At 41.1% G+C, this 11,267-nt stretch overlaps 1 protein-coding gene across 1 annotated transcript; it reads right to left on the bottom strand.

Annotated features, from left to right (window-relative positions):
* Positions 1-1,653: 1,653 nt before the first annotated feature.
* Positions 1,654-10,015, bottom strand: LOC147451300 (pto-interacting protein 1-like). The gene is made up of 8 exons (XM_086520282.1): positions 9,876-10,015; positions 9,466-9,641; positions 7,658-7,911; positions 7,446-7,572; positions 7,053-7,326; positions 6,458-6,590; positions 6,285-6,371; positions 1,654-2,125 (listed from the first exon to the last, which is right to left on the bottom strand). Exons 2-8 carry the CDS (start codon positions 9,554-9,556, stop codon positions 2,000-2,002), a joined length of 1,092 nt encoding a protein of 363 aa, XP_086376408.1. The 5' UTR covers positions 9,557-9,641; positions 9,876-10,015; the 3' UTR covers positions 1,654-1,999.
* Between the last annotated feature and the right edge of the window lie 1,252 nt (positions 10,016-11,267).

Raw genomic sequence — 11,267 nt, forward strand, 5'->3', positions numbered from 1 at the left:
ATTGTAGAGCTTCTTTGAAATTGGTGAATTTCTTTGAAAGCAAAAGTGGCCTCAAAAAAGAGTGTGCTCACTTCATAATTTTAATTTAGAGGTGTTTGTATAACCTAGTGGAAAAGAAAACGTTTGGTGGTTGTGGAGCACCATAAACGCGTAGGAATTATAGTAAGATGGGAATTGGTGAACGGGTGGAAGCAATGCATGAGACATTGATAAAGGACAAGATATCCAATATGGATGCAAAAAACTGCATTAACAATGCACTGTGGAAGAAAGCTTTTTGAGGCCTTGTAGAAAAAAAGTCGTCATAGAATCACCTGGCAAGAAAGGTCTTGCTAAAAAGGCTTTGTGCATTCAATTGGACTCTATGCCAAAAGATTGACTCACAACACGAGTTAGATACGCTAAAAGCACAAAGGTAGACATTAAGGATAATTTAATTAATTCTTTGCTTATTTATGCTTGTTAAGCCAAAGGCTAAGAATGATTTAATATAGTTAACACACACACAGATTAGATGGGAACATAGCCATAGACTTCAACACTTACATACTTGAGAGAGAGAGAGAGAGAGAGAATTGTTGCCGGCGGATGATCGCGTTGATCTGCTGAGACTCCACACTCGTCTTTGGGCTGTCATTACCTGCTCCACCCTCATGCCAAAGATTGGCTTCGCACCTGCCCCACTGCAACAAGCCTACCCTCGTCCATCCCTCTTCCTTCACACTCGGACATGGCATTTGTCGTCATAGCACAGAGAACATATCTTTCACACTCCTCTCTCTCTCCACGTGCCAAGCCACCCACCACCAAAAAAAAATTCCCACAATATTTCTGGTTATGAGATTCCCAAAATATCCCTCTAATTATCAGTAAACTATAAATAATTGCATAATCACTATTACATTCACACTCACTTGCTGCATCTTCCACATCTTGTAAAAGGGAACATTCATTCGCACAAAGTTTTAGCAAAAGTTAATGAAAAGGAACACTAGACTCCAGGGGAAACTAGAGACAAAGGCTCAAAAAACCAGAGGAACCGATTCAGATCATGCAAGGATGACCAAAATTTTTCTCTGGAGAGATTTAGACATTTGGAGGAAGCATTAAAGTAACGTCGTGACTACACCATGGCCCAAAATTTTTCAGCTGACCAAATTTTCACCAGGTAAAACCCCATTCATGGCCCAAATTTTCGGCTGACCGCATGGAGTTCATGATTGCATCAAGAAAGCTTTAAATAACAGCATAGCCTACAGGACCAAGCCTCTAATTCATTGCAAAAAGTGTAGAGCATACACCTTGTTTACTATCAGCCGCATGGTGTAACAAACTGTCGGCATAATTGATGTTTGTCCAAGTCTAATTGCTAGTTGGGAATAACTTGAATGTTCACAAGCTTGCAATATCATTTGCTTTATCGAATGTGTATCGATGGTTCTCATTCATTGTTAGGCTTGAGAATCAATTAAAACTGTGGGCACATCCCCTGTATCGCAAAGGCATCTAGGCAGTTCAAAGCTCTGAGTATGCAATTAATTATAAGTATGTCAGCAATTACAGTAATTAGACCTCAAAGGTCATGAAGTAAACCTATCAACCCAGAATGATCAATGATTAGACACGCTATGTAAGTAAATATTGAAAACCTCGTGACTTAAGACATCAGCGGATAACTAATTTCATCTAGAGGGTCTTACATATGAAATGTGGCATCAAACAGCCAAAGAATTCTGTAGCCAGCCTCCATAGAACTTTGGTCAGCTTTTTCATTTTGAAACTTGCACCATCAAAATGATTCACTTCTACTCGCACGAGCCAGAAGAAATGTTATGACACAAACTTAGAAGTGCACTCAAGCTGAATGCCTCACAAATAGGTGAGCCCGACTTTTACAATCACTACCACCGCGGTGGCATATATTGCAGCAATCGAACTTGACTACAAAAATTATTGTGATACAAAGCAAAAATAGAATCATAGAGATGTCGACTTCGCTTCATGCTGGGTGTCCACCAGGAGTTGGCCTAGGGGTGAGCAATGCTTGTAAGGCCTTCACAACAATGCTCATATTTGGTCGAAAATCTGCCTCATACTGCACACAAAGTGCAGCAACTGCAGCCATCTGCATCCAAGAAATCCACAACATTGTTTAGACGACGAATTTTTTTACACTGAAGCATTTGCACCCAAGTACCAGATCAAGCAACCTCATGAAAGCTCAGATTGAGCTTGGTCATATTGCACAGAGCCGAGCTTATGTAAAATTCCCTAAACCTCACAACTCTCTCACGCGGAAAGCCGATGTATCACCCTGTGAACATTCTCTAACAAGCCAGATACCTGTGTCTAGGCGTACTTCAAAAGAAGCAGGCACGAGAAACAGGCTTAATGACCAGAACCTGATCATATATACCCCACAATTGCTGGAAAAGGACAATGAATACGAGCTCACATATCCTACATGTATCCTGATTCCTGTGAGCTTGCAATCTTGCCTTATAAAGGCTCAGATTTTATCGTCAAAAGTCGAGCTTAGGCACTACTCTAGAGTGAGTAAAACTCCCGCAACCTCCTGTGACCCTATATCATGCAGAAAGCTAATGTATCACCTGTATGAACATTCTCTAACAAGCCAGACACCGGTGTCTAGGCACACTTCAAAAGATGCTATCCACTGCAAAAGTAACAAAGAAAAAGCAGGCTCAACGACCAAAAGTTGACTGTTAAAGAATGCAGCTATTAATACCCCATAACTCTTGGAAAATCCGCAATGAATACAAGCTCAAATATCTGACGTATCCAGCTTGTAATTTGAAAAGTGGACTACCGTCCGTTACAAAAGACGACCAGCATGCTTCTTGAATGAGGCTATCAATAGTGCCATCTACCACCAAAACTGCCTTATTCTTCCTGAAAATGCTGTAGTAGCAATGCTGGTATCTGAGCAATCAGCCCTACAAGCCCAAACAGAACTACAGAACCAGCTTAACAAAGTAAAAGCACTAACAGCAAATGAAGCTCGGTCCAAATGTCAAATAGATTCAACTTACGCTAACTAAAGCAATCTGGGTTCACAATGGATTCACTTTATAACCACCATAGGTACCACCAATTCTCTACTTACAGTTCAAAAGTCCAACAAATACACAACCATTAGAGAGAGAGAGAGAGAGAGAGAGAGATTTTAAGGTCATAGGAACAATCACAAGAGATCAGACGAGTCTTGAACTCAAGACCTTTTATTCGAGAGGGAATCGGGATAACCAATCTACCACACTCGGGTGATAGATTAAAAGGTTATTCCAGTTTGCTCTTCTTGTTCTCACACACACCCCATGAGAAGAGAAGTTATATACGTTGTAGGAACAATCCCAAGAAGCCTCAAAGATCTATCCGACCAGTCTTGACCTCAAGACCTGTTATTCAAGAGGAAACTAGGATAACCAATCTACCACACTTGGGTGATAGATTTCAAAAGATATTCCAATTTCCTCTTCTTATTCACACACACACACATGAGAGAGAGAGAGAGAGAGAGAGAGAGAGAGAGAGAGAGGGGTACGAACTCAGAATTTGTGGGAACCTGGTGTGAGCAAACCCTAAACCTTTCGCCCCTCTTGCCGATCGTTGCATGACTGGAATCTTTTGGCGTGCTCTATTCGAGAATCTTGGTACAAAGCTGAGTTTTTCTTCTCCCTATCATCTTCAGACGGATAGGCAGAGTGAGATTGCAAATTCTACATCCTTAGGTTTTCTTAAATCTAATGTGTCAAATAGACAATTTGACTGAGAAAGTATTTGTCCCTTGTTGAGTATCCGTACAATAACATTGTACAATATACGACGGGCAAAGCTCCTTTCGAGATACTTTATGGTAAGCCAATACTTCCACCAATCCTTATAACAAAAGAAAGCTATTTGCAGCAGATGAGTTTGTCCAAGATTTGGACACTCCCTACATGCAAATCAAGAGACCAATTCTACATTCTCAGAAGAAGGATAAGAAACCTGCAAATGAGCACAGGAGAAACCTAGACTTGCAATTGGGTCAATTAGTCCTACTCACCTTTGAGAAGGCAAGATTAAAGAAGCTAGCTACCCATAAGGGAAAGGTGGTTAAACTTTCCAACCGTTACTATGAGCCATCTCGATAATTGACCAAGTCAATGTTGTCGCTTTCCAATCACAACTTCCGCCTAATTGGAGAATTCATAATGCTATGTTAGCTTATTCAAACCATATGTTGGACTACCTCTGAGTCAGCACGTGCCTTAAGAACCTCCTGTGGTTGAGGAAACAAAAGAGATACTCCAATCGGTTCAGATTATACATTACCACGAGCGCCAACTTAAGTCTGCCAAGATCACAAAGAAGCATCCAGTTAAGTTTGAGAAATATTCCCCTCTAGATGCTCAATGAATGATTGAGTAAGAATTGGCCCTTATTCGGCCATTCTCGGCAATTATGTACAAGCGTTATAGGTGGGGACAACTTTTTCTTTTTTTTCTTTTTTGTAAACATAATTTATTGAAATTACGTTTACTTGTATTATGTGCACATTAGGACTGTCAGGTAAGCCGTAGATCTACGAGAAAAGAGAACGTCCAAAGTACACATATTCTTAGTGCATCATTCCAGAGGAAAGCCAAGAGCACTATGGACGAGAATATCTACTTGGCCACCAAGAACCGATACTTCTAATCCGTCACGTCAAATATGTGACTAGAGCATCAAGTGGGAGTATTCGACCATCCAAAGCAAATCTCTCATGCATCATAAGATGGGTGACATGGAGCATCGCTAAGGAGTTGCTCTGGTAAACTGGTGAGTAAGAGACTAAGTGATGGTGGGTGTTCCTAGTGCATCACATGGTGGATGCCGAGAGCATAGAGAAGGGAATTCTTCCATAGCCACAATAGATTCCGAATTGAGTTAAGAATTGTGCGCAAGAGGCAAGCACTTGAATGAAGATGGGTTCTTAGTAGCTTTGAGGAAATGCGGCTGCTTTATGGTTGCTTTCCCGAAAAGCCGGTGATTTTCCGCAAAGGAACTCTATGTCAGCATTGCATCTGCGTATGTGAGTGCATTCAGGGACGCTTGGAAAGTATGTGTGCAAGCAATTGATTAATTGATAAAGTTTTAAAACATGTCTGGCCACCCACATTAAGTGGATAGCCCACTTACTCAGAGGAGTAGAAGATCTACCACAGTCCCTTTTTTAACCTGAAACAAATGCAAGGCGTCAACTAAAAGGATCCCGTGCGGATTGTCTGAGGTGGTAACAAGGGGTTAGGGAGGGAATGGATGACACCTTGAAATTTGGTCTCTCGCAACACACACCTAAATCTGTAAATGGGCGCATGTGAGCTGAGACTCGAAATATAACAGGCTGCCAATTTCTCATGTTGTCACAAAAACATGGTTAGCGCTTATTCTTAACTCAAGATATCAAGCGCAACATCTAGCATAAGAATCAAGGCCATAAAAGAAGTGCCCATTGCCATCAAGGCATGACTTCACATCTAGGATAAGAATCAAGGCCATTACCCATTGCCATCAAGGACGAAGTCACCAAAAATGGTTATTCATGGGTACAAGAAATACTGTGAATTCATATCTGGCTGTGAGGTAGTAACCATTCCAGTTAGCCCATTCTACTTGCAACTCAAAATAAAAAGAATCTCACATTTTTCTAAGGTTGTTCAGCGTGCAAACTTCAAAATTTGCAGGTCAGACTATGGAAGAGGCATCCCTGCCCTCATTGTAGGCTCACGGTCTATTCACGCAGGAGTTATTTTGAGAGCCCGAACTTGAGGGTGTTGCTTCCTTATTCCAATGTCATCGTTCCAATCTATATCATTTCAATTTTTCCGCTTGATTTTAATTTATATTATAAAACTGAAAGAGCTCCACTCCCTACATTTTTAAGAATGTCAAATTTTTATTTTATTTTGCATTAGAAGACTGAAAGAGCTCCATTCCCTACATTCTTGAGAATGAACAAAAACGAACAGTTTTTTGTACCTACCACACCTGGTAACTATGATATGTGTGCCTATATAAAATATCGATGTCCAAACACAAGTTTGAAAAGAACTTTCACCATTAAAAAAATTTACATGCATGATAAACCCCAAATAAGCTCATCAAGCCCCATAGCAGAGGTAAACACACTCCAACTAGCACTCTAACTCTAAATTGATAAAAAGAGCTTGAACATTTCTTCTACGCCAAAACTTATCAAACCTCAAACCAATGATATATTGCAAGGAAAGAATCACCTTTGCCACTGCCTTGATTGGATAATCTGTCTTCAACTTAGGATCGACACATTGCTTTACTTTATCTTCACTGAGTCTTGGAGTTGCCTGTATGCAAAAACTCTCTTTAAACATGAATACTAGCACATATTACAAGACAAGATAGTAAATACATGAAGGAAAAAGCATCACACCCAAGTAACTAAGCTTTGCTGTCCGCGTGGAAGGGTGTGATCAACGGGTTTCCTTCCAGTCAGCAGCTCTAACAACACCACACCAAAGCTGTACACATCACTCTTCTGCGTCAACTGTCCTGTCATTGCATACCTGATAGTGAAATTTCGTTTATGTGAGATCGCAAGCAATTGTTCATCCATACAAATACTGTCATTGATTACAACCCAAACATGGTCACACAAGTTTCTCCCATCCACCAATGAAGATCCCTTAAACTTACCCTTGAAAATATTTCAAATTTGGATCTCGTTTACTCTCTAGACACATCCAAATCATAATGCTTATCTACTACAAGCTTTCTCCTAATAAAACTTGCCAGAATAAATCACACTTTAATCAAATCAACTCATCCATGAAGTCAACTTAAGTCCTTCTGGAATGATCTAGGCCCTTGGTTGGAACCTCTTTAGCTGAGGGCTGTTGGATAAGATTCAAGAACCAGGCAATCAAAGCATTGTATCCATCACATTGTCACAATCAAGTGCCAGTATAGTAAAACACCCGACTTTATGTATCAGCAAAGATAGTTTATATACACAACAAAAGCCTTACTCTGGTGCATGATATCCAAAAGTTCCAAGAACACGAGTAGAATGAAGTCGTGCTGCCATGTCAGGTGCTTGATTTGAAAGATTGAAATCAGCAATCTTAGCAGTGTAATCATCAAAAAGTAGAACATTGCTAGATCGGATATCACGATGGATAATGGGGGGCTGAACTTTCTCATGCAAATACTCCAAGCCCCTTGCAGCTCCTACTGCAATTTTCACACGTTGCATCCAATCAAGGACCGGCCCTGGCTGTGCATTCTGAACACCTTTCCTGCCTGCACAAAGCATTAACCGCAAGCACGTGATTAACCACAGCCTTCCATTTCCAAAAACATAATCTAACATTTATAGATTTTAAAAAATGTGCTCATATTAGACAGTTCCAAAAAGTCACCATGTAAAATATCATGTAATGAGCCCATTGTTGCAAATTCATATGCCAGCACCCGAAGACTTCCATCCAGACAATATCCAATAAGCTCCACAACATTCTCATTCTTAAGCCTAGAAACTCTAGATACCTGCAGATGTTATAACTTAATAAATAATATGTATTTTATAACTTCATAAGAAAGAGTGAAAACAACATATAAGGCCGATATCTACCTGAGCGAGGAATTCATTGTCAGGTTCTTGCTGATTACTGACATCAAGTTTCTTAACAGCTGCAGATCTGCCATTCCTCAGTTTTGCCAAATAGACTCGCCCATACGATCCCTCACCAATTAGAGCATTTGTTCCAAAGTTGTCAGTTGCATCCCTTAATTCATCCAATGATATAGCTGGGGCATCAATAGGCTGCACTGTCTGTGTCACTGGATTACGAACTGCTGGATTAACCTTTTGAGCACCAGGGTAACCTGTGCATTAAAAATTACTGCAGAATTAACCTTTTAAGTACCAGGGTAACCTTTTCTATGAAAAGCAAGTATCAGCAAAGTCAAGTAGCAAGCATAAATATCAAAACTTCTCTCATTGAAACAATCACAGAATTGAGTCTAAGCACAGGAACAAGAGTACTACAAAAGCACGAAATATCAAACAAATGATGACCTCTTGAAAGAAAAAACGCATTATAAAAATTTATTTAAATAATTCAGGATTCCATGTCACCGAGTTCCTTCAACCGACTTCAAAACAGCATCATATCCATCAGAGAAACAAAATCCCCTCAGCCTACCAGAACTTACAGCACTGTATTCTCCTGTAGAACCCTTGTCCACTCCCCCCCCCCCCCCCGCGGGCTCCCCCATAGTATCACAAAAACATCCCCAGATCACCAACCGTACAACCTTATGAGGGTGAAGGTAGTAAAAAAATGCACGGTCTTTGCCAGCCATGAAAGCTGGATGTCTATAGAACCGGGCAATCCTCAAAAGATACTGCCCATCTCTATGGGTATTCATGTTCATGCATTCATGATGCAGATTTTCTGTGTCTCACATTACACCTATCTGCTTTGTAAATGCCAAAACAACTCGCTGTTCTTTTAATATGTGTTTCAAATAATCTACGGTAATGTAGCAATTAGAAGGTATAAGAAGTAAAGTGCATATGCAAATCTTTGAAATTGTTATTCATCCACATACGGCATTGCTTGGTTAGAAAAGAGTGGGTACTCAACGTTGGTTATTAAGAGCCTGATAGCATAGTGTATAAATGTGATTAGCCTTCTCGACCAAATGTATCCTCCTGCAAATTGACCAAAGGACAGTAATGTTCCCCCAGTACTATTCAGCTTAAACCTTCGTAAGGCTATTGTTGATTGTAGCCATTATAGCTGAACCAGAGTTGAAGGTGTATGATTATATTGCTTTTAGCACAGCGGAAATCTTGCAGCAGGATAGCATGATTATAATACTGTGCAGAACACACCAGAAAATCTGGCAGCATGCTGCAAGTAACAAAGCCAACCTCAAAAAAGTTCAACCAAACTGGAAGAAACTCCCACAGCATCTGCATTGTAGAAGCTCTACACTAGTCCCTTCTGACATTTGAAGCCCCGTGTATAAGACATTGAAATTGGTGCTGCATGTGGAGATAATCCTTCTACCACTTCAATCTCAATGAAGTGAATTAATTGTGTTTCCGGTCAAAGTTTCAAATAAATTCACTCAATCCGCAGCCAGGGGCCACATGCAACATTCAGGATCTGAGGGCATAAGGACATAAGGATATCCGGTGGCCATGTGCACTAAAGAGAGCAGCTCTCAAAAAAAAAGCGTGAGGAATTTCAGAGTCTCATAGAAGCACGCACACCAAAATTGGAAAGAGGAGAAGGAAGAAGAGGGGATTTGGGGGGGTTTGGGAGGCGTAGCAATTATACAGTTGTATGATACCGTCATCCTGATTTAACTATATAATCTCCCAAAAGCATGAAGAGCAACACGGAGAAATAGAAATAGAAAATCAACCTGTTGGATTTCCGGCAGGTGTATTGTTGTAGGGGTGATCCGAAGGTTTCACGTACTCTTCTTCCTTGTCGCAGCAGAAACAACCAGCCATAATTGAGATCTTCAGAAAATGAGCATTTCACGAGCAGATCCTACTTCCTCAGATATGGGTAACGGAAGCGGAAGAATTCACAGATCTACAGGTACAATGACACATCCTCTCAACAAAAGAAAAGCAAAAGGCAGATCTGAGCGCAGATGCAATGGTGAACTAGCATCACAGAATTGGATATTTCAGAAGAATGGTGCATAATTGATAAGGAGAAGAGAATGTCGAAGAAAATGCGGCATTCCTAGCACCTCTCTCTCTCTCTCTCTCTCTCTCTCTCTCTCACACACACACACACACAAGCAAACACGCACGCACACACCTGTTCGTTCTCGACAGACAGCTCTCTCGAGGGAGAAACAACCGCGCCCCCAACTCCAAGAGTATGTAGGAAAAAGCCTGGCAGTAGGCTGGATTGACCAAGTGAACAGACCAAGTCCCTCCAGACTTCGAGGCCTGTTTCACACTGACTATCAAAAATGGTCATCACGTTGCAAAGATGGGATCATCCGTTTTAAGAGCCCCATCCCACTCAGCAATTGGGTAGAGGCCTCTTTCACGTCGACAATAAGGGGTTCTAGTTTGCCTTGATTTATTCACTCTAGAAATGGTCTGAATTGAAGAAGAAAAGCAGTGTTATACCTTAAACCTTGCATCGTATCTTATTTTTGAGGCTTCTTAGCATCTCTCCTTAAAGCCTTACTAAAGCTCCACTACCTCGCAAGACAAATGAAATTTGGCATTAATGGATGTGTGGAGGATAAAATTTGCAAATGGTAAATTTTATAGATGGAAGAAGATGCATTGGGATGCTTGTGTCCATTAAAAAAAAAAAAAATCATACATACGTTGGTGTAGTCAAAGTGTGTCGACCCTAGCAGAGGGCACAGGTAGTGATGTGTATGCTTATAGATGCATGGCAGAGGGCTACATCAGACGGGAAGAGCTTGGGCAGGCAATTGACAGCGAAAATGTATGCTCTATGTGGTTTTTCGGGTCAAAAGGGTTCCAAATTGGTCCAGACAGGGTGACAAGTGAAGGAGGATTAAGGTGAAGGTTTCTGGCTTGGGAATGTGGGGCTCGAAGTGTCTAGACAGCTCGTCAAGCGAAGCCACGGTGTGCAAGATACGGAGCTTTGAAGGTAGAGATGGTTGCAGATCTGAGACAGATATGACAGGTGATGCCAGGTGGTCCAAACCGGTTTGGAGCTATGGGTGTGTAGTGCTTGATTTATGGAGCCTGTCAGTCTTTTCAGATTGGCAATCGGAGCCAAGATGAGAGAGATTTTAGCACATGAAGTTTTGTCAGGGGCCAGGTTGGTGCTAGTTTGTCCACATTGGGAAGTGTACCAACATAGGTTTTTTGAAGCGCAATCAGGTTTGTAGGGACAATATGCACAGTATGGAGTTGATAGAAAGTGACGGCTTGTCAATTGGATGCTTAGACAGTGAATTATTGCGAGATGAAGTTTGTGCCAAGCGACAATGAGGTGGTGCCTGATGATTTTCCTAGTTTATGGTAGTCTCGATTGGTGTGCCCGGGAAAGTTGGAAGACAACAAGGATTTGAAGAGTTGAAGTTGGGAGGATGGACTTCTGGTAGCACTTTACGGCCTAGCGACCACAAGGCACAAATATGTTTTGAGATGATCCCTCGTATGCACAGATGTTGTAGTGCATAGGTCCTCACTCTATGACAGTTTTGGGGCTTCTTCA

This window comes from Adiantum capillus-veneris, chromosome 9, assembly GCF_014529385.1.
Source record: "Adiantum capillus-veneris isolate H3 chromosome 9, ASM1452938v2, whole genome shotgun sequence".
NCBI classification, from domain to species: domain Eukaryota; kingdom Viridiplantae; phylum Streptophyta; class Polypodiopsida; order Polypodiales; family Pteridaceae; genus Adiantum; species Adiantum capillus-veneris.

Bases quoted from the DNA above. Each gene is read 5' to 3' on its own strand.
- LOC147451300 (XM_086520282.1), bottom strand. From the start codon at position 9,556: ATGGCTGGTTGTTTCTGCTGCGACAAGGAAGAAGAGTACGTGAAACCT. The intron at 7,327-7,445 runs GTGACTTTTTGG...TGCTTTGTGCAG, and splicing joins ATTACATGATATTTTACATG to GCAGGAAAGGTGTTCAGAAT. The intron at 6,591-7,052 runs GTAAGGCTTTTG...TTTCACTATCAG, and splicing joins TTTGGATATCATGCACCAGA to GTATGCAATGACAGGACAGT.